At 55.9% G+C, this 24,638-nt stretch overlaps 8 protein-coding genes across 8 annotated transcripts; 4 read left to right on the top strand and 4 right to left on the bottom strand.

Annotated features, from left to right (window-relative positions):
• The first annotated feature begins 115 nt into the window (after positions 1-115).
• BJ171DRAFT_502646 (Dos2-interacting transcription regulator of RNA-Pol-II-domain-containing protein) lies at positions 116-5,282 on the top strand. Its single transcript, XM_053110784.1, has 18 exons — positions 116-465; positions 586-718; positions 819-913; positions 1,017-1,156; positions 1,271-1,371; positions 1,454-1,860; positions 1,942-2,103; positions 2,192-2,355; positions 2,439-2,595; positions 2,676-2,795; positions 2,980-3,238; positions 3,335-3,440; positions 3,528-3,753; positions 3,837-3,949; positions 4,061-4,234; positions 4,316-4,471; positions 4,605-4,784; positions 4,906-5,282. Exons 1-18 carry the CDS (start codon positions 231-233, stop codon positions 5,101-5,103), a joined length of 3,126 nt encoding a protein of 1,041 aa, XP_052967088.1. The 5' UTR covers positions 116-230; the 3' UTR covers positions 5,104-5,282.
• Positions 5,283-5,481: 199 nt separating this feature from the next.
• On the top strand, positions 5,482-7,528 carry BJ171DRAFT_502644 (mitochondrial carrier domain-containing protein). Its single transcript, XM_053110783.1, has 5 exons — positions 5,482-5,699; positions 5,962-6,329; positions 6,495-6,830; positions 7,074-7,204; positions 7,281-7,528. Exons 1-5 carry the CDS (start codon positions 5,630-5,632, stop codon positions 7,378-7,380), a joined length of 1,005 nt encoding a protein of 334 aa, XP_052967087.1. The 5' UTR covers positions 5,482-5,629; the 3' UTR covers positions 7,381-7,528.
• On the bottom strand, positions 7,527-11,699 carry BJ171DRAFT_458658 (uncharacterized protein). The gene is made up of 16 exons (XM_053108381.1): positions 11,611-11,699; positions 11,226-11,394; positions 10,585-11,092; positions 10,357-10,474; positions 10,075-10,251; positions 9,878-9,900; positions 9,590-9,712; positions 9,340-9,422; positions 9,122-9,236; positions 8,854-9,039; positions 8,651-8,776; positions 8,395-8,477; positions 8,233-8,289; positions 8,094-8,155; positions 7,786-7,937; positions 7,527-7,681 (listed from the first exon to the last, which is right to left on the bottom strand). Exons 1-16 carry the CDS (start codon positions 11,649-11,651, stop codon positions 7,536-7,538), a joined length of 2,169 nt encoding a protein of 722 aa, XP_052967086.1. The 5' UTR covers positions 11,652-11,699; the 3' UTR covers positions 7,527-7,535.
• A 1,289-nt stretch (positions 11,700-12,988) lies between these two features.
• BJ171DRAFT_502641 (proteasome subunit beta type-7) lies at positions 12,989-14,878 on the bottom strand. Its single transcript, XM_053110782.1, has 6 exons — positions 14,736-14,878; positions 14,370-14,451; positions 13,980-14,218; positions 13,678-13,852; positions 13,364-13,556; positions 12,989-13,221 (listed from the first exon to the last, which is right to left on the bottom strand). The coding sequence occupies exons 1-6, from the start codon at positions 14,789-14,791 to the stop codon at positions 13,154-13,156; spliced, it is 813 nt and encodes a 270-aa protein (XP_052967085.1). The 5' UTR covers positions 14,792-14,878; the 3' UTR covers positions 12,989-13,153.
• On the top strand, positions 14,802-16,898 carry BJ171DRAFT_567649 (YbaK/aminoacyl-tRNA synthetase-associated domain-containing protein; the record flags this gene model as incomplete). The annotated part of the gene is made up of 9 exons (XM_053113480.1): positions 14,802-14,967; positions 15,008-15,324; positions 15,514-15,577; positions 15,643-15,673; positions 15,793-15,881; positions 15,967-16,004; positions 16,075-16,228; positions 16,329-16,381; positions 16,531-16,898. The coding sequence occupies 9 exons, from the start codon at positions 14,802-14,804 to the stop codon at positions 16,636-16,638; spliced, it is 1,020 nt and encodes a 339-aa protein (XP_052967084.1). The 3' UTR covers positions 16,639-16,898.
• A 151-nt stretch (positions 16,899-17,049) lies between these two features.
• BJ171DRAFT_567648 (uncharacterized protein) lies at positions 17,050-19,119 on the bottom strand. Its single transcript, XM_053113479.1, has 4 exons — positions 19,028-19,119; positions 18,729-18,860; positions 18,453-18,556; positions 17,050-18,336 (listed from the first exon to the last, which is right to left on the bottom strand). Exons 1-4 carry the CDS (start codon positions 19,044-19,046, stop codon positions 17,338-17,340), a joined length of 1,254 nt encoding a protein of 417 aa, XP_052967083.1. The 5' UTR covers positions 19,047-19,119; the 3' UTR covers positions 17,050-17,337.
• Positions 19,120-19,328: 209 nt separating this feature from the next.
• On the top strand, positions 19,329-20,726 carry BJ171DRAFT_502636 (nucleoside phosphorylase domain-containing protein). Its single transcript, XM_053110781.1, has 3 exons — positions 19,329-19,447; positions 19,660-20,060; positions 20,253-20,726. Exons 1-3 carry the CDS (start codon positions 19,369-19,371, stop codon positions 20,640-20,642), a joined length of 870 nt encoding a protein of 289 aa, XP_052967082.1. The 5' UTR covers positions 19,329-19,368; the 3' UTR covers positions 20,643-20,726.
• Positions 20,727-20,900: 174 nt separating this feature from the next.
• Positions 20,901-24,596, bottom strand: BJ171DRAFT_502632 (KIF-1 binding protein C terminal-domain-containing protein). The gene is made up of 15 exons (XM_053110780.1): positions 24,343-24,596; positions 24,149-24,199; positions 23,958-24,043; positions 23,667-23,849; positions 23,383-23,563; positions 23,196-23,274; positions 22,900-23,047; positions 22,730-22,798; positions 22,561-22,651; positions 22,370-22,468; positions 22,087-22,145; positions 21,744-21,953; positions 21,474-21,573; positions 21,253-21,380; positions 20,901-21,144 (listed from the first exon to the last, which is right to left on the bottom strand). Exons 1-15 carry the CDS (start codon positions 24,472-24,474, stop codon positions 21,003-21,005), a joined length of 1,758 nt encoding a protein of 585 aa, XP_052967081.1. The 5' UTR covers positions 24,475-24,596; the 3' UTR covers positions 20,901-21,002.
• Positions 24,597-24,638: the final 42 nt, after the last annotated feature.

Genomic DNA, 24,638 nt, shown 5'->3' with positions numbered 1-24,638 from the left:
TGGGCCGACAGAAAACAGCGCAGCGCAGTTATTAAATCCATATGGGCGGCTGCGCAGCCGCCGCTTATCGATGTCGGATGACAAACGGCGGTCCTGTTGATCGATCGATCGCATCCCTGTCATTCGTTCTGGGCGACTGCACCGACGGCGACACCGCATCCGAGCTGCCGTCGACCCATACAAGCATCCATCAGCACGCCAAATCCATCGCACAGCCCACGGCAACAGAAATGCAGACAGAGATCGATGCCTCGTTGAAGGCCACCGCGGACTCGTCCGCCCACCGCCATGCGCTCGAATCCATCGCCGCCCGCATCGATGCGTCTTCCGGCGAGTTATTTGTCCTGGTCGAGCTGCTGGGGCCCACGCTGACCAACTCGGATCCATTTGTGCGCTCCAGAGGGGTCGGGCTGCTCTCCGACACTCTGGCTCGGCTCAAGCCCGAGTCCGTCGGCACCAAGGCTGGTACGATCAAGCGGCGCTCCACTATTGCTTCTGAGCAGAGCCAGCCTCGCTGTATATGCGGACACGATTCATGGCGGGCGTTTCCTAACTGCCCCCGTGTGTCTGGTTTGCTCCCATCAGCGTCCGTTCTTCTGAGCTTCTTCTTGGACCGCCTGCACGATACTCCAAGCGTCGGCGATGCCCTCAAGGGTATCTTTCAGCTGCTCTCGCTCGAGTGCCTTCCAAAGCTCGATGTCCTCGAAATCCCCAAGCGGTGCGTCTGCAAGCAAGCGCTTGCTGTGCTCGCAAGTTGCAAAACCCGAACGTCCTGGGCGGATCCCTTGTCTGACCCGGCTCTTGACCTTATCCAACAGGATCTTTGACGAGCTGTCGGTCCAGGATTTCCAGCAAACCGTTCGCCATTCCGTCCTCCGCATATTTGATTATCTCCTCAGCAACCACGCCGACGGTATGGTGTGTCCGGCATCGATCGAGTGGGTCAGTGGGTCGATAAGTATCGACTCCTTGGCGAAGGACTTCCCCCAGTGCACTCACATCCATCGCACACACAGGTCTGAGTAAGGCCCACAAAGACTTTGTTGGTGGCTTTATCCAGTGTATCGATGGCGAAAAGGATCCCCGAAACCTCATGCTGTCATTCAGGTCGATCAAGAGCATTTTGCGCCATATGGACATTGCCGGACACACCGAGGTAACCGCAGAGTCCTCGGGGATTCTAAGGTCGTCGCTTGTGATATCACGGCTGTGAGAGCATGCAACGCAGCTGTATCTCACCCTGTCGCCGCGGCCCCTTGGTTTGGAACAGGATCTATTCGAAGTCGTGTCCTGCTACTTCCCAATCACTTTCAGACCGCCTCCGGATGACATCTATGGAATCACCGCCGATGATCTCCGGCTGGGCCTAAGGTAGGATCGACGCCGACACCCGCTCCATACCTCACCCGACCACGCACGGAGGATCTCACCCGCCCCTCTCTCTCTCTGCTAGGGAATGTATCACCGGATCGTTCCTCTTCGGCCCCCTTGCTGTCCCGTTCTTGCTTGAGAAGCTGTCGTCGAGTTCGATCAGTGCAAAGCGTGACTCGATGGAGGCTTTGGTCAGCGGTGCAGCGACATATGGATCCGAGTGCCTAGTTCCCCACACCGATCGGCTATGGCAGCTCCTGAGCGAAGAAGTCTTCCATGCCTCGAACGACGAGCTCCAGACGGCTGCTTTGGATGCTCTCAAAGCCATTTCCCAAACACTCTCGCTTGCGGCCACTACAAACAAGCAAGATGCATTTGGCGGCCTGCTCAAAGAGGCTACAGACAAGTGCCTTGGATATTTGAAGGACCCTGACCACAAATTCGCCAAGGGCAGCGGCAGAATCATCGCTTGCATTTCGGCAACCTCTGGTGAGAGTCGGCTGGTGCTGTTGCAATGAAGTATGCCAGAGCGAAGCCAATTGCAGCCACTGATGCATCGCCGTTCTCCAGATCCCGCCAACCAGTTCATCGTATCGCAGGCTATGCCTGTCCTGCTCGAGTGGCTCAAGACCGAAGAGCGGCCGGTTTGCCGAAAGGTGCTCATGGACGTGCTCCTTCAGCTGCTGGTGGCAAGTCGTGAGCTTTACGGCACATCCGGATCAACTCGGCAGGGTAGGCACGATAGCATCAAAGATTGGGGTAGTCTGCGACATTGGCGACACTCACTGGGCTGACGGAGCTGCTGTCCTTTGCTTCACAGTTGACGGGGAGGTAGAATTCCCTGTTCTGGCCTACAAAGATCGACTCTTGGAAGTGTTCCGGGTGTCTGCCATCTTGGCATCAGAGTACGCCCCTGTTCGACTGGTGTCGATCAAGGCCCTTCTTGAGTTGGCCCTTCACCTTGGTTGCCTTGCCGAAATTGAGGTAGGTGTCTTGTGCTTACAGTCCAGCCGACGCCAACAACACTTCGAGTGGAGTATCAACTAAACAGCCACTATGCTCTCAAGATACGGGCCGTAGTTCAGCTTTGGAACAGCTTGATAACGGGCGATGTGGATGTCGAGATATACAATGAAGCCGTCCAAGCCATCGTGGCCGTTTCGGACAGCCGGGCTGATATCGTTTTGGAGCTTTCTGTGTCCCCGCTCCTGGCACTCCTGCGGGGTATGGCGTTCATGTCTGCTGCCACTCGCTGCCCTATCTGGCGAATGGCCAGAGCTGATGAAATATGCTGCTATTTTCAGACACCCATCCACAAAATTACACACACAACACCAAGCTGTACCTCGAGGCCCTGACAAAGGAGAGCATCCGTCCCGATATCTTTGATGTCATCGTTCCTGGACTGATTCGAATCTTGAACGGTAAGGCCACCACCCGGGATGTTGATCACAGCCATCCGCGTTGCGATTGCTAGACTTGGTACCCTACTTTGTGCTGTCAAGTGAGCCACAATCACTCAAACACGCAGAGATCAGCACAGCCGAACATGCAGTGCTCTGTGGTGGTTCTTTGACATTTTGTCTTTGGAAACGCGCCGCCCTATAGAGCATTTGGAGCTGGAAAGCGGTCTCCCGTTCACAGAGGATGTGATCGATGCCATCGCTGCAGTTCTGCGGACCCACGCCGAAGACGAGACGGCAGACAATAAGGCCGATGTGCTGAAGCAATGCGTCGACAGCGTCGTCAAACCCATGTTCCGGATGCTCGTTGTGAACAGCCTCGTGTCCAAGCAGACCCTCGCAGCAAGCCTGGTGCACAAGCTGTCCAGCATTCTTGGTCTCGTTGTGCGCGAGCTTCCTCTCACGTAGGTCACATCTCTTCATGCTTGACCACTTGCCATGGCCGCAGTCATCCCGCACGAGCCATGTTTGTTGCTGACCCGCAGTCTCTGTGTCTCCAGCGAGCAGTCTGAAGTCGCCAGCTTTGTTTATCGGATTTTCATCGAGAGCGACATCGAGGCCGTCGTTTCTGACCAAGCCCTTCGTGCCACCTGGAGGCCGCTCTCGGTGGGTTGAATGGGCGGCATATTGCTCCGTACGATGTGTCTCTTTGGCTATGCTCAGCTGCTCATTCATCCTTCTCGACACTCGCAGCCTCTCGCATCGCCCTCGCAGCGTGTGCTCGTCCAGCCTCTTGCCTCGGTTGCCTGCTGCCTTCGCTCCACAGTGCCTCTGCCAGGCGGATCAGAGGTCCAGTTTGTCAAGACCCTCGTGCAACCAATGCTAGATGCGTCGGAGGCGACAGTAGATGAAGCCACGGCAATCTGGTTTGGTTCGCTGGCCCAGATTGCAGCAACGATCATTAACAAAGGGGCCGATGGTATGCCGAAGCCACCCAGCAGTTCATCGTGGAAGGAAGCATCCAAAAGCCCACTGACCCTTCTCCTTTGGCCCACCGCACAGAGAAAGCCTCGGAGACACTTTGCGCTGACGTCAAACAGCAGCTGTGGGCCCTCATCTCCGCCGGGACGGGCAGCATGCCCCAGAGGCAGCATTTGATTCTCGTTTATGGATGGGTAGGAAACGCAAGCAGCCAGCTTGAGTATACTGACTCGGACAGAGTTTTGACACGACCGAACGCACCACAAGAGTACGGCTGTTAACCCCCCCTTTTCCTGCGTTTGCAGCTCACCAAAGGCCTGGTGATTAAATCCAGCAAGCTTGGCTACGAGATGGCCCGCGATCTGCTCGCTCTCATCGAAAACCAGACTCTGGGCCTCGATGCTGCTCGGGCCTTGAGCATCGTCGTAAAGGAGTCTGACGATTCGATCCTGACCAAGAAGGCATTTTGCACAGTCAAGGTATGTGTCTCAGCACCGCACAGTGACTGCAGCGGACGGTCGTGCTGATTTCCATCGTTCGTTCATTGTCTCGCTCGACAGCCTTTGTACAAGCAGCGTCTGTTCGCTGAAGCTGTCCCCAAGATTTCGTCTGGATTCAATGCGTCCGGCCCGGGTGCCAAATCGAACTACCTTGTGGCTCTGTCGTACTTCCTCAGCAACGCGCCGAAACAAGTCCTGTTGGGCGCTCTGCCTTCGGTGTGTATCACTGGTCCTTGGGTATCGATGCCATAGATACGGCTTGCTCCACCAGCGACTCGCCCGTCATCCGGCTGCCTTGACTCACGCTATCGTGGCATTGTTTTCTCGGCGGCCTGTCGCTCCTATGTAGCTGGTTCCGTTGATCATACCGTCGTTGGAATCGGCTGATTCAACGCTCAAGCTCAGCACGCTGGCCACGCTGCAGTCTATGCTCAAGGATGTGCCAGACCTGGTGACGACACACCTGTCGACCTTCGTGCCCCTCCTCTTGAAGCTCACGCAAGTGGATGCCGAGCAGACAAACAAAATCGTGAGTTGATACGTCATTGGGCTACTCGCGATGGCGCTTAGCAGCGAAGAGATCCTGGGCAGAGCCATGGAAAGCGGCGCCAGTGCTGACCAATGTGCTTCCGTTCCGTGAACCCCATTAGCCCGTCCGAGTTGGCGCCATACGTTGTATTGGCATGCTTCCCTCTGCGCTGGCCTACTCTGATCTCCATCCCTTCAAGCCCGTCGTTCTGAGCGGCCTTGCCCCCGCCTTGGACGACACTAAGCGAGCCGTTCGCAAGGAGGCTGCCAACAGCCGGAACAAGTGGTATTTGCTCACCGGTCCCAAGAAGAGCAACTAGCTGTGCGTGTGGGTGCATTGCCACCGACCATGGATGCTGTGCCATCGCCGATATATCGCGGCCAAGACACACGGCCTGGCCCCAGCTGCTTCCCGCAGACCACAGCCATCGACGGGGTCTTCTGATGAATACACATGGAGCTGGCATGCTCGGAGCCATCCCAGGGCCATCGATTCGGGTTGCAAACGGGTCTGATGCGTGTCGTGGGGCGTGTCTCGCGGTCCTTGCTGTGCGCAGCGCTGGCGTGACCGGCACGGCCGCTGGGCCAATCGCGACGGCGGCTATTTTTCGATGGCGTTTTTGTGTGCGACCGGCTGAGCTGTCAGGCACAACCCAGAGCAAATGCGTCCGCTGCCCCCACCACCACCACCACCACCACCATCATCATCATCATCACGGCCTCTGCTCCTCTGGATCGGTCGGGCTGAAGGAGGCTGATCGTCTGCGGGCTGCATTCCAAGATTGGGTGCACATCATCTGCATTTCTACATTTCTGCACAGTGTCTGCACAGCGTTGCCAGCCAAGATGTCCTCCGATAACGTCACCTTCCTCGGCCATGCCCGAGGATTCGCTATGGCCTCCATCGCCGCATGTGGTAATGTCTATTTGCGACTCTGGCCCCGATCGTCCGCCCCTAGCACCGATGACATGCTGAATTCCACACAAGACCCACTGGCTGGGCCTCTGGCGCTTCCGTCTCTGAGCGCTCGATATCCGGCTCGTCGCTATCGTGGATCAGCGTGATGCAGCTCCATTCGGGTGGCCGCCCACGGCATTCGCCATCACTTTCACCGGTTGATTCTGCAAGCTTAACATGTGCAGGGCTCTCACCACATCTGTCTATTCACGGAACCCAGCCTCAGCCACCCTCACCAATCCAATGGAAGTGATCAAGACCCGGCTGCAGCTCCAGGGCGAGCTCTCAAAGACCTCCAACGGTGGCAAGCTCTATGGAAATGCCTTCTCTGCGCTGATCACCATCGGGAGGAACGAGGGAATCCGCGGCCTCCAGAAGGGTCTGATTCCTGCCTATGGCTACCAGTTATTCAATAACGGCTGTCGTATCGGCCTGTACGAGCCCATCAAGCAGTTCTACCAGCAAGTCATTGGCCAGCTGTGGTCGTCAAACAGCCAGCACAATTCGCTTCCAGTGATGCTGGCTGCCGGCGCAACGAGCGGCATTCTTGGTGCCCTGACAGCCAGTCCGCTGTTCCTCGTCAAAACGGTGAGCACCTGACGGCGCGGCCTGGACCGACCGGGAATGCCCGGCCAACGAAGCGGAGGCCACTTGGTGTTGGAGCCTGTGCTGGTGGCATTTCCAGTGTTGAAGCCCTCTGACATCGTCTCCATCCGTACCGCTTCAATCGATCCCACATCGCTCGGTTTATAGCGAATGCAGTCCTATTCTCCTGAGCTGTCGTCGGTCGGACACCAGCATGCCTACGTCACGCAAGGCACCCTCCGGTCACTGCAGATCATCTACCGAAACGAAGGCCTCCGCGGATTGTGGAGAGGTGTGGATGCCGCCATGTTCCGGTCCGGTGTTGCCTCGGCTGTCCAGCTGGCGAGCTACGACAAGTCCAAGCAGCTCTTGAAGGGCACAGGATGGTTCCATCTCGGCCCGTATGGCGATGGCAACCTCGACCTGCATCTGGCCGCAAGCAGTATCACGGGCTTGTTGATGTGCATAGCCATGAATCCTTTTGACGTGACCATGACAAGAATGGTGGGTGACAAGTTTAACCAAGTGTGCGGCGAGCTCGCTGCTTGCTGTACGCTTGATCGGCCGCAATGTAACGGGAGCCAACCGCCGATGGGCTCGATGCTGTGGCTGCACTTGCTTGTGCTGTCGCTGATCGTCGACGTGACGGCGGTGCCCCTAGTATAATCGATTCGTTCTTGAGTTTGGAGAGAGAGAAATGTCCGAAAGTGCACCTTCTCACCGATTCCCCATGCCGACGACATCTAGTACAACCAAAAAGCAACTGGCGGACATGGAGTCCTGTATTCGGGCACACTCGACTGCATCATGAAGACTGTTCGGGCCGAGGGCGTGGCTGCGCTCTACAAAGGCTTCACGGCACATTACATGCGCATCGGGTAAGTGTAGTGTGCTGAGTGTGGCCCTCGGAACACTCACAAGTCTATTGACACAACTGCGCTTCTCGATGCCCAGGCCGCACATAGTCTTCACATTCGTGTTTCTGGAGCAGCTCAAAAAACTATCGCGGATGTGGGATCAGTCGCAGTTGCAGGTTGCGGCGCTCACAAAGTGATCCAACGGATACAATGCCCAAGTGCACTGCTCGCTTCTGTCTTTGAGAAGCACACGCATGACCATCATTCCTCCTTTACGATAAACTGAACTGCATCTGTTTCCAAATACATCGCACGCATCTTTGTGGTCGCCGCCTTGGATCCACCCAGTCGGTCAGGTGTGCAGCGACGATAAATCTCGTCGTGGGCAGACGATTCCACACGGCTTGTACATCTTGATGATAAAGTGGCAGTTTTTCATGGCCCGCTGCACCGCATTCAGGAACACGGACTCGCCATAGCTGAAGCGCAGATGGATATCTGAGACAACAAGATATATCTCGGTGAGAGGCACAACGCAGACATGTGCAAGTCAATATACACCTTCGCTGCCGCCCAAACCGCCGGCATGATCAGCGACATACGCGAGCGAACCCAGTAGCCCTTCCAGAAAGCCTGGATGCGTGCGGCGGCCCTATTTCTTGTTTTGATCTTATCGGAGCGGACGCGTTTGACGAGGAAAGCTCTCCAAGCGTTCTGCAAGATGTATGCACCACGGATGCGGAAAAGCTCTTCCCTGGTGAGGACCGAGTATCAGCGAATGCTGAGTTAGTGTCCCGGAAACAGTATCGATGTCTGCTTCTCGCATCACATCCCCATCACCGCCTCGCTGTGTCGGAGTGCCAGCATGTGGCATTGCCATCGGCACCGTGACAGCCGGTCCAAAACCCACCGATGGGATGCCACGGATTCACCAAGTCTGCGCAGCCTTTCTCGCAAATCTGGGCGAAGGAGCTGCCGCAAGTAGTATCCTGTAGGTCAACAGCATGGTTAGACCCAACGGACCCCGCAAAACTCGTCGGCCAATGAACCTTGCGTAGTTCCACACCTCGGTACACTCTTTGAATATCCGTGGCGGCCTTGTGTCTCTGTTGGCTCAAAGCGCCGCTGTCAGCATCGCCTCGCTTACGAAATTCGTGCCCACATTCACAACTGTACGCCATCGATCTGTCGGCGCTGCAGAGGACACGCACCTCTCGTATCTTCTTCGTTTCGTTGATTTTCTTGAAAAGCGGTCGCCACCAATTGATAATTTTGTTTGCAGCAACATTGAGAACTATGGTTTTCGAACGAGCACAGCGTGAGCACGGCATGAGCACGGCGTGAGCACGGCATGAGCACGGCGTGAGCACGGCATGAGTACGAGAATATGAAGCTCGCAATATAGCAGAAACGAGCCGCCAAACGAGCGAGATGGTCTCCTCCAGAGTGACCGATGCTGGATCTCACCCTCGATCCGAGCATTGTATCTCGTCGCAATGGGCGAGTTGCGGAACATGAACCAATGCCTCCATTTTCTTTGTATGACTTCGGCACATCGGTGCAGCTCAGGAATGGGCTGCTGGTATATGCACCCTGCGGCAACAAAAAAAGTCAACGTACAGAATCACCGTCGGGGCCTATGGAAGCATGTTGTGGCGACTGATACATACGGAGAAGGGCCAGCCGGATGTACATGAGCTTTCTCCAGTTTCGCTGAATTATCGCAGCAGCCTCGTTCTTCCGCGCTCGGAGCTTCTTGAGCTTGTTTCGTGCCATGCGCTGGATGATCGTAGCTGCGGCGTATTGCTCCTCACGAATACGCTTGCGCTCCATTCTACCTCTGTGGCGTCTCCATACTAATATGCAAAGACGACAGTAAGTCCGACGGAGAGACTCACTGTCTCGCAGGTTTTACGCACCAACACAACGGACGCATACCTCGTTGAATCCTCATACAAGCCAGCGACCGCCGATAGATCGAAGGCGGGAACTGCGAAAAGCTCTTGAGCGTGTCCGCAAGCATCGACGCCTTGAATTGTGTTTTCTCCAGAGTCTGTAAAACCACATCTTGTCAGTGAGACCACTGTTACAGAGAGCCGTCCACCAATGTTGCTTATGGGTGCCGCATCTAACTTGTGAGGTAACAGAGACTATACCAATTGCAGGCGCTCCTCCTCTTCCTGGCTTGCTCTATGGTGCTCGACAGAGGCAGGATCAAATATCCCGTCCGAGTCAAAGTCTTCAATCAGGAGGGACGAGAAAGATGTGAGATCATGTCGGGCAAGTGTTGCACAGGATGAAAGAGTGATTGCACATGAACCCCAGCTTTACTTCCTGAGCTCTACAGCGCAGATGTGCCGGCAAATCGCCGTCGCGTCAGATACCAATTTAGGCAACAGCACGCACGCTTTGCTGGGCGATGAGCCAAAATGCTGTCGAAGGAACGACCCAGGACGCTGAAAGAAAATGGAGCGCTGCCAAAGTTGGCCTTCAATTGCGGCGGGTCGGCGTATGCCGAGGATAAGTTGGCTGCGTTTGACCGATGCAAGGATCGAGCGAGTGAGTGAGGGTGAGTAAGGGAGAACACTAGTGAGTGCGCAAAGTACTCTGCAAACGAAATCACACCTATCGAGCCCGCTCGGTGCAATTCTGCAAGCATCGACCCTCAGGAGTTTCGTCAAAGTAACGATCGACAATGGCACAGCAATGCTTCCGGGCTACGAGACGTACCACTCAATGACAGCATTGGAGTCAATTGGCAAGTAGATATCAACTCGCTGCATCCAAGCGAATATTGTTAGCCTCATGGAAGTTCGTAGGAATCCATGTTCTGGCTACGGTGCTGCATAGCCACCACGATCGAGAGCGGGTTCGTGGCTTTGATTCCTCACCTCTGCTCGATCTGCTCCTCTAAGGAATATTCCGCCGCGTCGGTCCCAAATCCGGGAGGTAAGATCTTGTTATCAACCACCAGGCATATTTGATTCTTGCCCAGATCAACCAGAATCCCGTACGTGCGTATTGCTGCAAAGACCATCATGTCCTTGATTTCAGCGAAGGAGTCAAACCTGTGCACTGGACGTTAGCCTCTGCCCGATAATTCAAATGGCAAGCTTATGCAGCTCGATTTGGGTCCACTGCCATCATATTTGATCCATTCACTTGCGACTTACGGTCGTGCTTCTCCGTTGTAATATACACTTCCGTCCGAGGAGAACCCGAGGCTTTGCGGGTCTTTCCCCGGAAATGTGAGGTGGTTTCTTGGGCTGATGTGCTTGCCACAGATGAAGCCTGAGGTATGTCCATCAGTGTTGATAAACTCAGTACCCTTGAATACTGACTCGACAACCCCCCCCCGAAGGCTTGTGAAGGTCCCTGAGGACAAGATGCATGATACTCACCGCATCTCCAGTCGCTCTTGTCAAGGACGGTGAACTCGAAATAGAACCGGTGATCTTCATCAAGCCTTTTGTTGAGCTGTCTCAGCGTCGTCAAGCAGTCCATCTGACTAATGTTGGATATCTCGTCGCTAGGATTAGGCGGCGCGTAGCCAAGAAAGGATAGCCGCTTCTTGATCAAGCTCGGTGCTGACATCGGATAGGCCAATGTCGAGGCTAGCAGCCGGTGAGATGGGTGCACTGCGTCGAGAACGCGGGCAATGGCCTGATTGTACGAGTTGCTGCCAGAAGCCCCGGGGTTCTGCCGAATCTTCTCAGTTATGTCTTGGACCAACCTCTTGATGGACGGCTGGGCCAGTAGTCTGTGTTTCCAGATGCCATTCGTCGCATAGATGCATATCCACTCTCGTGCCTTGGAATGATCTGGGGCTTCGAGGTTGAACGGGTTCGGGGTTACTTGAAAAAAGAGACGATCTTGGCTCATAGATCCAAGAGTCGGATCTCTGGGTGCCTCCAGAAAAAACTGAGGGTCGTCCTACAGTTACTAAACTGGAGTGACTCGAATCAACTGCGATCGCGGCGATGCCCACCGCCAAGGTTGAGCCGCATAGATATGCCGATACTACGGCCTGCATTGCAATCACTGCGATACCTGCCTTGCGCTGAAGGTATCCACCAACGTCGTCGGCATCACAGATTCCTGTGGATATGGCGTTCTTGCACAGGCGCGACAAGTTAGTTTTTTCAAATCCTTGGATGGCCTCGATGGTGGCATTGGATATCATATCACCGAACCGCCCAATGACTTCAGGACTACGCGGCGAGAAACAAAGCGCATCATCAGCAAGCGTGAGGGAGGCCGCAACTCGGAAGAAAGGAAATCGAATTCACAGTGCCACTGATCAACGTCTCTGCCAGGGATATGCAACCGACATCCCCGCCCACCTTCGCCGGCACTCAGTCATCCGCAGCGCCTCACTCTGGGAAGTCTCGGTGAGTTCGCCATGACACCAAATTGGCTCAACTGACCCAGTTCGGAAGAGACCCCGAAGTTCTTTACGTGCCACCATCCGTCGCTTCCAAATAAACTGGGAAAACTCATCGCGATGGTTCTGTAGCGAGTTTGCCAGCTCTGACCACAAGATACTGCGTGAGCCATCGATAGATCGAGCATTATAACGATGTGTGTGGCAAGGGCTGCCGAGTCGGACTTGCCTCGCTCGTCAGTGATTCTTGACATCAGTCGCTCGTGCAGCAGCTCCTTTCGCTTCGCAATGTTGGGAACGGCAATGATGCATTCCATTGTAACAAGCGAGAGCTCGTCTTCGCGCTTGGAGGACTCTGTCATCTCCTGCAATAGAGAAACAATCAAGTCGGAGTCAAAGCACAATCGACATGGTGATAAATCTCTCGAAAAAGAGAGAATGGTTACATTGGAGTTCTCCGCAGCGGCACGCTAACCGGCGAGACGATAACGAAGACGATCCAAGGACGATGCGATTGCCCCTCGGTCCTCGACCCGTTGTTCAGTCGCTGCCCTTTCTTTGCCTCGGTCATACCTGCAAGTTCAATAAATCCCGGTAGCCTTTCATCGCGCTCTCTCGCTTCTGCAGCATCGAAAATTGCTGAATGTGCGCGCAAATGTCGCTCATGATTTGAACATCGCGTGGATTTGCAAGATTCGGCATCCTCTGCCGCTTGTCCATGGGTCTGCGAGCGTGTGATGAACCCACATTAGGGCCTCGGAGCGGCGCCGATGCCACGGCGAGAAGCTGCTCGATCGATAGAGATCCTCGATCGTGTTCAGGGCTTACTTGGGCTTTCTTCCGTGAGCATCTGCCCCGGCCAGGACCGAATCCACAACTGTCTCCATTGCGCCCAATGCGGCTTATGCCAATTGCTCTCAATCGTGTGGCCAACGGGCGAGATCAAGGCCAAGAAGCCGCCAAGGAGGATGCTTTGCTCGGATGAGCGAGCCTGGGCATCAATCACGGCTGCTTGCTGCACTCAGCACATGGGAAAACGGAGCGCTGGCCTCATTCGAAATGAACGCGTTGAATGAGATAGATTGTGTACATAATGCCATATGCAGTGGAAGTTGATCACTTCGGCGGCCTCTGAGTGGGTGTCACAGCCAGGGCACGATGTTTTGGGGCAACAAAAGATGTGGTTGTTGGTCGAAACTCTGGATGCATTGCATTTACTGCGCGATACAACGCGGGCCGCTCATGATGATGCGAGCCAGGCGGGCGTTTGCCGAGAATCGGCGACTGATCTTCAAAGCAGTGCTTATCGACTCGAGAGCAGAGCCACCACAGCATTCGCTGTCGATAATGCTGCGCCTCGCAATCGCACTAGCCGTAATCGAGATGGATCCACAATGAGCACCCGAGCGCGCCCACAGCGATCGCTAAACGCTTGATGATTTCGTAGTGTCCCGCTTCATACTATGAGTGCTGGCACGGTTGTCGCGGATAAATGGCTGTTTATTGGATGTATTTGGCCGTCAAGGGTACCGGGCTTAGACGGGTTAACACAAGACCGAGTGGCCCGATTCTCCTTATCAGCCCCTTTAGCTTGTATCCATGGCATCGGCCTCAGCGACGGTGACGAATTGACGGATATCGGTCGAGCGAATGGCTGGAGAGAAGGAGTACAGCCATGGATGAGCAAGATAGTCGGTTAACACAGATTCATGACCGGACGGGGTATGCGCTACGCCTCCTGTGGTGGGCATGGGTCGATAAGTGCGATGGATGGATGTTGGTGCTTGTCAACGAACCTGTTGTTCCCGGGGGAAGCAGTCGTGCGTAGCTTTGCTCCTTTGCACCGCGCTCGTTGGGCCGATTGTAGTTTCGCAGATACTCCACGTTTCCTTTGGTGATCACACATACATCCACATTACTGCCGGATCCAAGGTCATTGAAAATACCGGCCTCAATAGCGTCGTTGACCAGCTGGATTCCTTCTTCGCGCTGTGTTGGGAAACCAGAGGTGAGACTCTGGACACGACCGGCTCTGGCTCTGATGGATAATGGACTCATCGGCGGCAGGGTGAGGAGGATATCTTGGGAGCCAGATTCCACACCGACTCACCGTCATGTCTCTTCTCCATCTGGCTTCAAAAATGGCCATGGCCGCGAGTGATCCACTACCCATGGTGACGTATGGAAGCTTATCGGTACTGCCATGGGGCGCGATGGTGTACAGCTGCGGGCCACTGATGTCGTAGCCGCCCAGGACAAGAGCTGCACCGATATGTCCTTGGTACCTTTGGTGTGAGGTTCGGGCCCGCATTAATTTAGGCCGGTGTGTGATGGAGAGAGCTCCGTATGCTTTCTCACTCGGCAGCAGTGCCACCCAGGCGAGCGTCGAGTGGCAAGTGGGAATGCGCTTACTTGAAGAGCATCTGCTTCAGCATGGTCATGGCCGTCACAACCCGAGCTTCACGACCAGTCGACAAGGCATGCAGCTCAAGCTTGGAGGAAATCAAGTTGGTCGTCATCTCGGTGTCGGCAGCGGTACCAGCGCCACAGCAGTACATGTTTGGCGCAAGATAGTGAATCTTCTCGCAGTTCTTGTCGGCGACAATCGGGCCCTCTGTGGCTCGAGTATCGGCGCCCAGAACGACACCGTCCTTCGTATCGATGAGTAGCGACGAGAAAAACGAGCATGGGTGTGAATCACTCCGGCCTGGGTCCGATGGGAAGCCATGGACAGAGCCGCTTCCATCGAGACGGTGAGGCAGGGACCAGACCAAACACGTCGCTTTGGCACGGAGAAAGTACCTTGAAGATCAGTCCCACAATTGTGGTGCCGGTCTTGGTGGCCTTGGGGATGGCTGTTCCATTGTTGAGCATCATTGCATTTCTGGATCGATGTGCCAAGAGCAAGCGAGCGGATCTCAGAATCCGGAACGCACACACTGCCTTCGAGAGCCAATCCCTGGACTGACGGCCCAGCGAGCGGCGGAGGCCCCAGAGAGATTTCTGAAACCTCTTTCGCTTTATCAGGCGAGTCATCGGCCTAGGCTCCGGCTTGGGTGATTCAACCAGAGACAAGAGCGAGCGCATCGACAGCACCCAGTGCCAAAGCGAACAGGCATCGGGGGCCGTTTCGATGAGCAGTGGGAGCGATCCTCACAGGCAGCTTACCTGGTGAAGTTTTCAAAGTTGAAGCCCCCACTGGGGACGGCTGTCGTCGAGACCATATCGGCTGCGATGCTCTGCGGCTGCTTTTCCTTCTGGTGGGCTGGCGGGCTGGATGCTGGAGCGATGAGACGAGACGAGACGACGGCCAGCAGCGGGGATGCGGTTGCGCCCCCGATCGCTGGCTGCCGTCGCCATGGCAAGGGTACAGGTCACGTGGATCCATGTGCCTCGGTGTGTGTGTGAGAGCATCTCTGGTGTCTTGATGGCTTTTGCAGATTGGCAGCGTTTGCTTGATGCATCGCCATCGCCCGCCATGTTCGAACGGCTCGGAGCCCCATGGTTCGAGCAGCCCAAGGGCCCCGTTGCTCGCACTGTAACGGCGTGCGCTGCACCAAAGCTCGAATCTCCAGCCAAAGCCGCTGTGGATCGCTCTGCCGAATGGGCGTCGCTGAATGACCAGATATCCGGCTTGATCTCGCAAGTTTCGGAGCTCTATGCCGATCCTGCTCTCGAAGCTCGCTTCTGGAATTGGTGGAGAAGAACGGCAGAGGCCGAGGAGCTGTGCTCGGAGGCACCCAGCGGCGTCAAGAAGGTAACTCCTTTTAGAGCCATACTTGGTCGGCGGGAATCAAACAACGTTCCCGTGGCTGTCAGCGGGATTGTGTCTGTAGAAACAGAGATGTTCTGCAGGGCTGCACCTTGGTGCGTCATTGGTCCGGATGAGAGTGGTCTGGAATGGCACTGTATGGCGGCACCGATGCTGACCTGCTCCCTTGTCAAGGTTCTGGAGGGACTCAGGCGTCTGAATCTCGATCGACTTGGTCGCTTCTACTCAGTTGAATCCGGTAAGAATCCCCTCGGTGCTGACTTGGATCTTCTGTGTACTGACCCAATCCTCATCTGTAAACAGACTATTACGACTGGCCTCTCCAGAAACGGGCGTAAGTTTCTTGAAGAGTATCACCGCCCGTCGCAGTAATCCCAGCACCGCCCGCAACAGGAATCCCAGCACCACTGTCCAGGAAGCCGTCTCATTTTTATCGCTTTCTCGGGGCCACAGACTCCGCTTGGCTGCTCCCAGCCAGGCGCATCTCTGCAAATCGATTGTGTTTGAAAACACCCGGCACTTGCCAACCGGAGACTTGCTGGGTCAGTCATCTGTCATGCTGCGGTTGCACGTAGCCCTCTCGCCGCCTCGACGCACCGGATAGTAACGCTTCTTTGTTGCACGCAGACCCGTCCAACTCCAAGTACTACTGTGTTATTGTCCAGGTGGGCATCGAGCAGATAGCAGAATATACCTTGAAGGGCAGTTGCCTAACTCTCTTGCCGTTTTGAGCAGTATGTCGATAAACTCAACACCCAGAAGCTCATGAACTTTGTGCGCGATCTCAAGCAAAAGACAGTCAGCAAGAAGAACTACAATCTCCGGGTGGCTCCGGAAGACATTTCGCTTGAGCTTACCGGGTATGAAAACAACGCCGTCAGTCCCTTTGGTAGGTTATCGTTTGTGGTGCGACTGCTGGCTCCATCAGGCCCATGTCCTTGCAGCAAGCGAGCGTCGGACTCATTGAACGGTATACCTCCAACTCACAGGAATGCAAGCCAATCTGCCCATCATTGTCACCGAGAGCATCCTATCCCTGGAAGTAAGTGTGGGGATTGAAGCGGTCATCGACTCTGGTGTAGTGGTGAAATAGAGCGTAGACTTCCGAGGCAGGCCGTTGCTGTGGCTTGTCCTGGAGTCCTTTGGACAGTAAAGCGATGCTCTGACATTGCTGACTCCTCATCTATCCAGCCTGCTTTGATGTATTTGGGCGCTGGCCACATCGACTGGAAAGTGGCCATTCCCGTCCAGTCGTTCATCCAAGCCACGTCGGCATTGATTGCAGACATTTCAACCTGATCGCCGGCCGTGTCTCTGATGTGCTCAAGTTTACCAGATGCTCATCGTGGACTGCGGCCTGAACCAGGCATGTGTTGTTGCACATCACTCGCAAATGTAGTATCCTGTCTCCAAGACGATTGTTTGTCCGACGCTGGTTCCTTCAATACACTGTGCTTGCCGTTTCAAGAGCACCATCCGCATACCATTTGTGCCCCTGACCAATATTCGTGAGCAACAGTCAACTAGCACGCCGTAGCCACACTTCTGCCTGTGCTGATACAGCGATTCCAAAATGAAATGGGACACCCCGTTTTGAGTCATGACAGGGGTTTTTCTCTGGAACCTGAATACACCCACCCACTCATCGTAATCATGGCCAAACACAGCACCCTCGATTTCCGCATCGCTGCAGTGCGACCGGTGGTGTTGACTCGGAGGCTGCCAAAGTGATCTGTTATATTTCTTATGGCTTAGCTAGACACATGCCATCGCATACTACGCTGACAAATGGGTTGTGGGCAGGTGTCCCATTTTCCCCTGAATACAGTGTACAAGCACACCGAGCGGGTCACACATTTACAAGGAGTGCCTCGTGATGCAAGTACATCACGAACTACAGTCACATCGACCGGGCCATCTAGCGCAAGCGCTAGTGCTGACCTTCAAGACGAAGCTGATGCTCATTGGCTGCCAACGCTGTGAGGAGCGTTTGGTTTTTCAATCGACGCGAGCGTTGGGCAAAACCTTGTGAACCTGGATCATGATCACATCCTGGAAATGCATGACCGCCTTGGTCTCCAGGGTAGTGTGCGCCTGGGAGACGAGGCCGCGGACGTGCTGGTGAAGACCGTTTTCCAGCTTCTGCACCTCCTCCTCAAAGACTTGCTCGATCTCTTCGATGATGCCGCGGTCGTTCGGGATGCCGCGCTGGCCGTTGTTGCCGAAAATGGCGGAAAGCGGGCGGCGAATACCGTCGGGGAGGAGAGACCAGAGGTGGTCTTCGATTTGAAGGACGATCTGGTGGAGCGAAAGGCGAACCTTGTCGCGGATGTGGTGAACACCTTCGCTCACCTTGCGGTTGAACATCTCGAACAGACCACCGTGGTGCTCATCCGACTCGACATCGCGAGAGGCAGCCTGATGCTGGCCACCGAAAATGTTGGAGGCAAAGCCGCCAAGATCGCGGGCCGAGGCTTGGGCGACCTCATGGGTGGTGATGTTGCCATGGAGATACAGCTTGATATGGTTGATCGATGCTTCGGTGAACTGGGTGGCGAGCGTCTGGTGGCCGCTGGCGAGCATTTGGCCAATCTCGTTCTTGAGGAGAGGAAGCATCTGATCGGCGATATCTCTGGCGTTGTCTCGGTTGAAGCGACCCTTGGTGGCGGAGCCAATGAAGCCACCGACAGCGGCACTGCCAATGACTTCCGAAGCAACCTGTCCGATTTCCTGCAAGATGCCGCGGTCGCCGCCGATTCCACGCTCACCAGCAACAGCCCTGGAGCCCTGATATTGCTGGTACTGCTGGTTCTGCTGGCCCTGGTACTGCTGGTACTGTTGGCCCTGGTTCTGCTGGTACTGTTGACCTTGGTTCTGCTGGTACTGTTGACCTTGGTTCTGCTGATACTGTTGGCCTTGGTTCTGGCCGGCGTTGTAAGGCTTCTCACCTTCTCCGATCAAGTCGAGAGCGGCCTCCTTGAAATCCCCATTGGCAATCTATCAAGCACAGTGAGCGGCGACACATGTTGGTATGGCAGCAGTGGATGCAAGCTGTGTGGGCCTGTTGAGCTACAGCAGCCTCGCCCGAGAGAGCCTCTGCCCCTCCAACTTACATCCTGGAAGACTTCACGGCATTTATCCTCAAAGGTCTGCAGGACCCAGTCTTGGGCAACTTGAATCTCGGTAACCACCCTGGGGTGAAGGTCGGGCTTGAGTCCTGCATAACGATCAGTGGCAAGCGTTAGCGCCTGGTGCACACAGAATCCAAGACTGGCCCAGAGATTGCAGAGCATTGCCACCGCGAGTCTCGAGAAGGCTAAACTTGTCGAGTTCTCTGTTCTGAGAGATTCCCTGCTCGAGTCGCTGCCCCGCACTGCTGGGAGACATACCGTCCAAAAACTTGTCAATGGCCGAAGTGATGAAGTGGGGCAGCTGGAGGTTCAGCCCGTCAGGGTTCTGCGAGCCGTCTCGTGTGCCACCTTCCTGGCGGTGGTGCACTTGCGACTCGACAGCGGCTTGAGCTGTTGACAACAGAGAGCAGGACGGTCAGCAACAGAGCGACTTGCTGCAAGAGGGAGAGAGACGCACCCAGCCGCCCGTCGCCGGTGAGCGCTCCGCTCTGTCGCCACCGCTCTGGACTGGGAGGCAGGAAGTGCCCTGCACTCATCGGCGACAGCCCGCAACCTACCAAAGTTAACAAAGTCCATCCTGAGTGAGCGAACAGCGGAGAACGACGGCGGGGAGGTGGTCGCAATGCGGTGCTGGCTGGCTGGCTGGCCGAGATGTGGGATGGCGATGGCGATGTGGGATGGATGGCATATATGGGCGCGGGTGGCGGCGCGGTGGCGGCGGCGGCGGCGTGCTGCGCATCCACTCTCCATGGCCCCGGCCCGGCGAGAAGCCCTCGTCCTCGCCGAGAAGCGCTCCTCTTCTCGCCGAGCAACGTGCCGGTGTCCTCATCGACCGCTCCTCCGTGACCGCTGCGGGCGCCAGCATCCCCCGCAAATCCAATCCCTCTGGCGCGCACCAATGCCCCAACTGCAGAACGCCAACTTCCCCGTCTATGAGGACGGCAGGACTTATCATCTCGGCACAAAGCCAGGAGACAGTACGTTTCGTCGTCTCCGTTCGGTGGCCGGCGAACCACCACCACCACCACCACCACCGACACATCTGCGCACTGGTTCGGCCCGGCGCCGTCCTCCACTCCATACCGCTCCATACCACTCCATTCCACTCAATCCCATTCCGCTCAATCCCATTCCACTGACAGCGCACCGGCCGGGATTGTGACCCTAACCAACATCTCTGTCTCTGCAGTCGCTAATCGCATCATAACAGTCGGGGACCTCGAGCGCGCCCGCAGAATCTCGGCGCTCCTCGATGCTGCCCCAGAGTTTGAGTACTGCTCCTCCCGTGGGTTCTTGACCATCACGGGCTCGTTCAAGTCGGTCCCGGTCAGCATCGTCGCCATCGGGATGGGCACGTCCATGATGGACTTTTTCGTGCGTGAGGCTCGCTTCGTCGTCCGGGGACCCATGGCGATTGTACGCTTCGGGAGCTGCGGCGGCATCCGCGGCATCAGCGCCGGGCAAATCGCAGTCGCCACCAAGGGCTCGGTGCTCATCCAGCGCGACGTCGATGCTTTCTCCGGAGCCCAAGCCGATGTCCCCTATCGCATCTCCAAGCCCGTCCCTGCGGACCCCTTACTGTCGCAGCTGGTGGGTGCAATGTTGCACGGGCGTCCCAGGAAGTTGCATGTGCTGCCCATGAGCGCGCTGGCTGTCCTCCGCCAACGAACCACAGCCCGTGGACGGTGGCATTTGCATTTGGCATCTGCGCATGTTGCCGATTGGTGTCCGGCACCGCATCAGCTAATCTGCTTGGCACGCCCTCACCCCTCCACGCGGCAGGTCGCCAATAGCATGAGGAAGCGGATCGGCAGCCAAAACGTGGTCGAGTGCATGAACGCAACCGCCGACTCGTTCTACTCGTCGCAGGGGCGCATCGATCCACAATTTACCGACCGGAACGAGGATCTGATCCCGCATATCCTTCAGAAGCAGCCCGACGTGCAGACCCTGGAGATGGAGAGCTTCACCCTCCTTCATCTGGCCCACTGCTCTCGCTCGGCTCCCTCAAGCCCGGCGACGATCCGGGCCTCGGCCTGCACAATGGTTTTCATGAACCGTATGGACAACTCGGTCATCCCAGCGCCCAGAATCGAGGTTCTTGAGCGCGAGGGCGGCCTCGCTCTCTTGGAGGCCTTGGTGGCGTATCCATTGGAATCTGCCCGTCTGTAGCTGCAAGGCATGCAGCGGCTCATATATGACGACATGGGTCACCTCGCTTGATTCGGAATATATCGCACATACTTGAGCGGTTCACTGATGAGACGCAATTGGCTCGTCACTGCCGCTGTTGCCGTCAGCCGATGTTGGGAGGGCCGTCCTGGGAAACATATCTCTGGTGGTGAGGCTCAAGGTAGCTGGGGAACCTCACGACAGGGACGGGAGACATCCCTTTGCCCCGTCCCAGCGGGACGAATGACAGTAGCGGTGTTCGTTCTCGGACAAATCACGAGCCTGTGTGTATTTCGCATCCAAAACAAATGGACAATCAACCCAGAAACGACAGCATGTCCGTTCTGTTTTGGGCAGGTGCTAAATATCCATGCCCAGGCGAGTTTCTTTGATTTGCTGGGGAAGCAGCCGGCACATTTCCTCGATGATCTGCATTTCGATATCAAATCCAGGAATCTTGTGTCGACTGTTGTACGACTTGATGCGCTCGTACTGAGTCAGGCTTGAGGGCCAGCAATTACATCCTGAATCAGACCAAGCACCTTCCTGGAGCCATCCGCCGATTGCACGCCATCCGCGGCCGGCACCCAAAGCACCACGGTTCTCCTACCTTCTCTGCAGCCACTCGACTTTTTGTTCGCGCAGCTGGACATGATCAAAGACGGCCTTGTTACTCGGAACAGGTATCATTCGGGACCACAGACGGGCGATTTTCCAGCGGGCCATCATAACCGATTTCTGAAACACAACCGCGGTGTCAGTTGCTATGTTCCGCAATCCACGAATCCTGGCCGGCAGACGCGGGCAATCCTTCAAATCCGGGATATGTACCAGGTTGTCCTCATCCGGAATAGGATCAGGAAGCTGCCGAGTCTGGGCATCCGCAAAGCTCGTGATAAAGTCGCTGTAGAGTCGGACGGATGCCAGCGCCCTGAGACAATCCAGCCAAGCCAAGGACATCGAAGCCCGATCGAGTTAGTCCACAGTGTGGGTCGACGATGATGGAAGCCCTTGTATCGCCTCGTAAGCACCAGGTTGCACCGGCTACGTCTGGGATTGAGCTGTACGCTAATGCACCAGCAAGCATATGTGTGCGCTTACAGTTCGTTAATCAGGTCGGCCGCCACTGCGCGATCGGCAGGAACCATAGACTTGTGCTCAGCTTCCCACATGACCAAACGACAGTCGACCATGGCTTCATTGGCTGCAGCCAATTCAAACTGAAGCTGCTGAGTCTGAGGGAGGTAGTGAACCGGGCTGACTTCCACAAGAACTGGAGCGACCAGCTCGGCCCGGCGCTTGTGGAGCTTCCTGAAGGTGCAGGTTGAGGCATAGTTCCGGCAAGGCAATGTGCATGTGAGCCATAGGGTCGAGTCTGCGCAAACAACAAGTATCCCAGAGTCTTTCTTGACTCCAATCCAGGCGCATCGACGTCCGCACTCACAATCGCCGTGCCGGATCTTCCTCAAAGACGGACAAGGCTTTGTACAGCTGGCTCATATCCTGGGTGGGGCACAGCGCTTAGTCAGATGCAGCACACGACTTCACGATCGACCACTGAACGAGTAGGCAGAGGTACGCTGTACTGCTGTCGGTGCAGCGAGCTGCCGTGATTGTGCATCAACTCTCAAGATGTAGCGGCTGGGCATTTCAAAGACAGGGGAAGAGCTTGCTGCCTGTGATGCCATTTGGCCGTATCACGGAGCACCGAGACAGACAAGCCATACCTGCACCAGGGACACATAGTCTGTGACGTGGCCGTCGAACGCAAAGAACTTTTGCGCATCGGAGACACACTTGAGTCCCTCCAAGAAGGGGTCGCGCGCCTGCAGAGGCCATTGACGGACAGGTGTTAGTGATAGCTCAGTATTTGGGAGCCAATGAACGAACGGCCTATGCCCGGAAGCTTAACACTGACCTGCTGATATGTAAGAATGTTGGACGAGGGAATCTTGGGACGCTTGTACGAGACCTCAAAGTCCTTGAAGAGAGACACGCCGGCTTGATCGCTATGGATGATGTGATGCGTACGAGCGCTGCATCAATATACCAACTGATGAACCGGAAATCGACTTGCATGCACTTACTATGCCTCGGGCGAATCTAAAGTCGATGCAGCGACGGTTCGATCGAAATCACTCTCTTGTTTCATTTGACTGATGGAAAGGTGAAAAGGCGCTGACTCGGTCAGAGCTCCCGCGGCTCTAACCACTTGCAACACTGGATGTGGCCCTGGGGATGTTGGCTCGACTCATACCCGCCAAAGTCCAAAGCGGCCAGATAAAACTTTCCCCAAATCCAGGACAAATCGGCTTTTGCTCGCTCAATAGGATTCTCGTCGTCGTCGTCGCCGTCGCCAGAATATTGCTTCGGGTCGACAGCCCCCAGCATTTGCTCAGAAGCCGCTGTGAAACAAACGTATGAAGGCCGAGCCGGGCTGGGTGAATCAAGGGTGGGATCATCCGGTGGCACGCCCCTGGTCCTCGGAGGCTCTGGAAGCTATCGGCACTGTCCCGTTATGTCCAGATAGGAGGCAGGGGATCGCCAGCTTACCCAGACAGTGGTAGGCCATTGGATAGGCATTGATATCGGTGTAGTAGTTCGAGAGTGTCATGCAGTCGAGGGCCCATGTCTTGGAGGTAGAGATATGCTCAATATCAGCTCAACCCTCGCCCGACCTGCAGCACCTGGCGTTCTTTGAGGCCGTGGACTTGCACGATAGCGCCCACTGTCACTTTACCAGCTTGTTCAAGTCGGATCTCTTGAGCTGCCGATCCAGGGTTCGGCGACAGTATTCGGCCGATTTGTCCGTCAGCTGGCGGGCCCCGTATATTTGGGCAAGATAGTAAATGGTGTAGGTGTGTGCATCCTCCAGACTGGTGACTGCATCTTCATGGGCGACCACAGGGAAGACCAAAGGGCTGGGTCGTTGCAGAAAGATATGACAGCGTAGCAATGTGAGCCGCAACGCAGGGACTCGGTCAATCCACGGTACGTTGGTCCCGCTCTCGAATGGTCGCTTACTCTTGGGGCAGCTGCCGTTCACCAGAGGTGAATTGCGTATAGAGCTGCTCGGCTTCCTCGAGCAAGGCCGACGCCTTCTTGTCCTGGTCCCAGCCAGCCCAAAGTGTTCCAAGCTGGTTAAGGGCGTCGATGACGATGACGACGAATGAGGGCTGTGATGCCAAAGGCCGCAGCACTTCCAGACTGGCAAGAAACATGACTCGTTAATCATGTTGCCGCTCGAGTACGGGTTCCGGGACGGCGGCGGCTGTTCGTGCTCGACATCTGTTGGACCAAAATAGCACAACCAACCTCTTCGTCAAGAGCTTTTCGCCCTGGGAGCCCTCCTCGGTGTTTGCATAGTTGCATCCGAGATGATAGTCCAGGACAGCCAGGATCTAGATATCATGTTGTCCGGCGTTAATCGCGGCAAAGGATGTGCTTCTCGAGCAACTCATCCGGTCACTGCGCTGCCTGGGCGAACGGTGGAGCTCCGAATCAACCTGGTGCTTCTCAGCCCCGGAGAAGTCTTCGACAATGGATTTCAGTTCAAGCTGCAGATCGTCGCCAAGAGACAACAGCCACAAACGGAATGGATATGGTTCGGGAGGACGTCAGCATTGATACGGGGGTGCGGACGACCATAGGAATGCACGAAGCCAGCTCGCTGGCTGCCGCAGCAACACGGGCTGCTCACCAGGTGCTGTCGGGCCTCATACAGATGCTCGAAGGGGCTGTTGGCGCTGTGGTGCTTCTGATGGAGGAGCTTGGCGTCGACATACTTTTGGTATGTCGAGGCGAATGCGGGCGATGCGAGCAGGTCGTTCATGTCGGTCGTCGGGCTGTGCGAGACGTCGTTGCTGAATGAGGAGGCAGCACACCGGGCAGCTGGCAGAGCGATCGGCAGAGCGATTGGCAGAGTGATCGGCTGGATGGTCGGTTGGGCGATTGGTTGTTGTTTGGCGATCCGCCAGGCAGCGCGGCGGGCTTGCA

Source organism: Polychytrium aggregatum (assembly GCF_025602895.1).
Source record: "Polychytrium aggregatum strain JEL109 chromosome Unknown BJ171scaffold_16, whole genome shotgun sequence".
Taxonomy (NCBI): Eukaryota; Fungi; Chytridiomycota; class Chytridiomycetes; order Polychytriales; genus Polychytrium; species Polychytrium aggregatum.
The sequence above is the reverse complement of the archived record's forward strand: the minus strand, read 5'-3'. Positions and strand labels throughout refer to the sequence as shown.

What these genes read in the sequence shown, in the direction of transcription:
- BJ171DRAFT_567648 (XM_053113479.1), bottom strand. An exon ending in CATTGACAAGTTTTTGGACG is followed by an intron (nt 18,557 to 18,728) that starts GTATGTCTCCCA and finishes ATCGTTATGCAG; the next exon opens with GACTCAAGCCCGACCTTCAC. An exon ending in GCCGTGAAGTCTTCCAGGAT is followed by an intron (nt 18,337 to 18,452) that starts GTAAGTTGGAGG and finishes TGTGCTTGATAG; the next exon opens with ATTGCCAATGGGGATTTCAA.
- BJ171DRAFT_502646 (XM_053110784.1), top strand. Translation starts at nt 231, where the DNA reads ATGCAGACAGAGATCGATGCCTCGTTGAAGGCCACCGCGGACTCGTCC. An exon ending in GATCTCCGGCTGGGCCTAAG is followed by an intron (nt 1,372 to 1,453) that starts GTAGGATCGACG and finishes TCTCTCTGCTAG; the next exon opens with GGAATGTATCACCGGATCGT. An exon ending in AGGCATTTTGCACAGTCAAG is followed by an intron (nt 4,235 to 4,315) that starts GTATGTGTCTCA and finishes CTCGCTCGACAG; the next exon opens with CCTTTGTACAAGCAGCGTCT.
- BJ171DRAFT_502644 (XM_053110783.1), top strand. Translation starts at nt 5,630, where the DNA reads ATGTCCTCCGATAACGTCACCTTCCTCGGCCATGCCCGAGGATTCGCT. An exon ending in GGCCTCCATCGCCGCATGTG is followed by an intron (nt 5,700 to 5,961) that starts GTAATGTCTATT and finishes CACGGAACCCAG; the next exon opens with CCTCAGCCACCCTCACCAAT. An exon ending in ACGTGACCATGACAAGAATG is followed by an intron (nt 6,831 to 7,073) that starts GTGGGTGACAAG and finishes GACGACATCTAG; the next exon opens with TACAACCAAAAAGCAACTGG.
- BJ171DRAFT_502641 (XM_053110782.1), bottom strand. Translation starts at nt 14,791, where the DNA reads ATGGTCTCGACGACAGCCGTCCCCAGTGGGGGCTTCAACTTTGAAAAC. An exon ending in AACTTTGAAAACTTCACCAG is followed by an intron (nt 14,452 to 14,735) that starts GTAAGCTGCCTG and finishes ACATCGATCCAG; the next exon opens with AAATGCAATGATGCTCAACA. An exon ending in GCTTCCCCCGGGAACAACAG is followed by an intron (nt 13,222 to 13,363) that starts GTTCGTTGACAA and finishes CCTTCTCTCCAG; the next exon opens with CCATTCGCTCGACCGATATC.
- BJ171DRAFT_502632 (XM_053110780.1), bottom strand. Translation starts at nt 24,474, where the DNA reads ATGAACGACCTGCTCGCATCGCCCGCATTCGCCTCGACATACCAAAAG. An exon ending in ATGAGGCCCGACAGCACCTG is followed by an intron (nt 24,200 to 24,342) that starts GTGAGCAGCCCG and finishes GACGATCTGCAG; the next exon opens with CTTGAACTGAAATCCATTGT. An exon ending in GATCCGACTTGAACAAGCTG is followed by an intron (nt 23,275 to 23,382) that starts GTAAAGTGACAG and finishes TCTACCTCCAAG; the next exon opens with ACATGGGCCCTCGACTGCAT.
- BJ171DRAFT_458658 (XM_053108381.1), bottom strand. Translation starts at nt 11,651, where the DNA reads ATGGTGGCACGTAAAGAACTTCGGGGTCTCTTCCGAACTGG. An exon ending in TACAACGGAGAAGCACGACC is followed by an intron (nt 10,252 to 10,356) that starts GTAAGTCGCAAG and finishes TCCAGTGCACAG; the next exon opens with GTTTGACTCCTTCGCTGAAA. An exon ending in GGAAGCATTGCTGTGCCATT is followed by an intron (nt 9,713 to 9,877) that starts GTCGATCGTTAC and finishes GGTCAAACGCAG; the next exon opens with CCAACTTATCCTCGGCATAC.
- BJ171DRAFT_502636 (XM_053110781.1), top strand. Translation starts at nt 19,369, where the DNA reads ATGCCCCAACTGCAGAACGCCAACTTCCCCGTCTATGAGGACGGCAGG. An exon ending in CGGCACAAAGCCAGGAGACA is followed by an intron (nt 19,448 to 19,659) that starts GTACGTTTCGTC and finishes CTGTCTCTGCAG; the next exon opens with TCGCTAATCGCATCATAACA. An exon ending in ACCCCTTACTGTCGCAGCTG is followed by an intron (nt 20,061 to 20,252) that starts GTGGGTGCAATG and finishes TCCACGCGGCAG; the next exon opens with GTCGCCAATAGCATGAGGAA.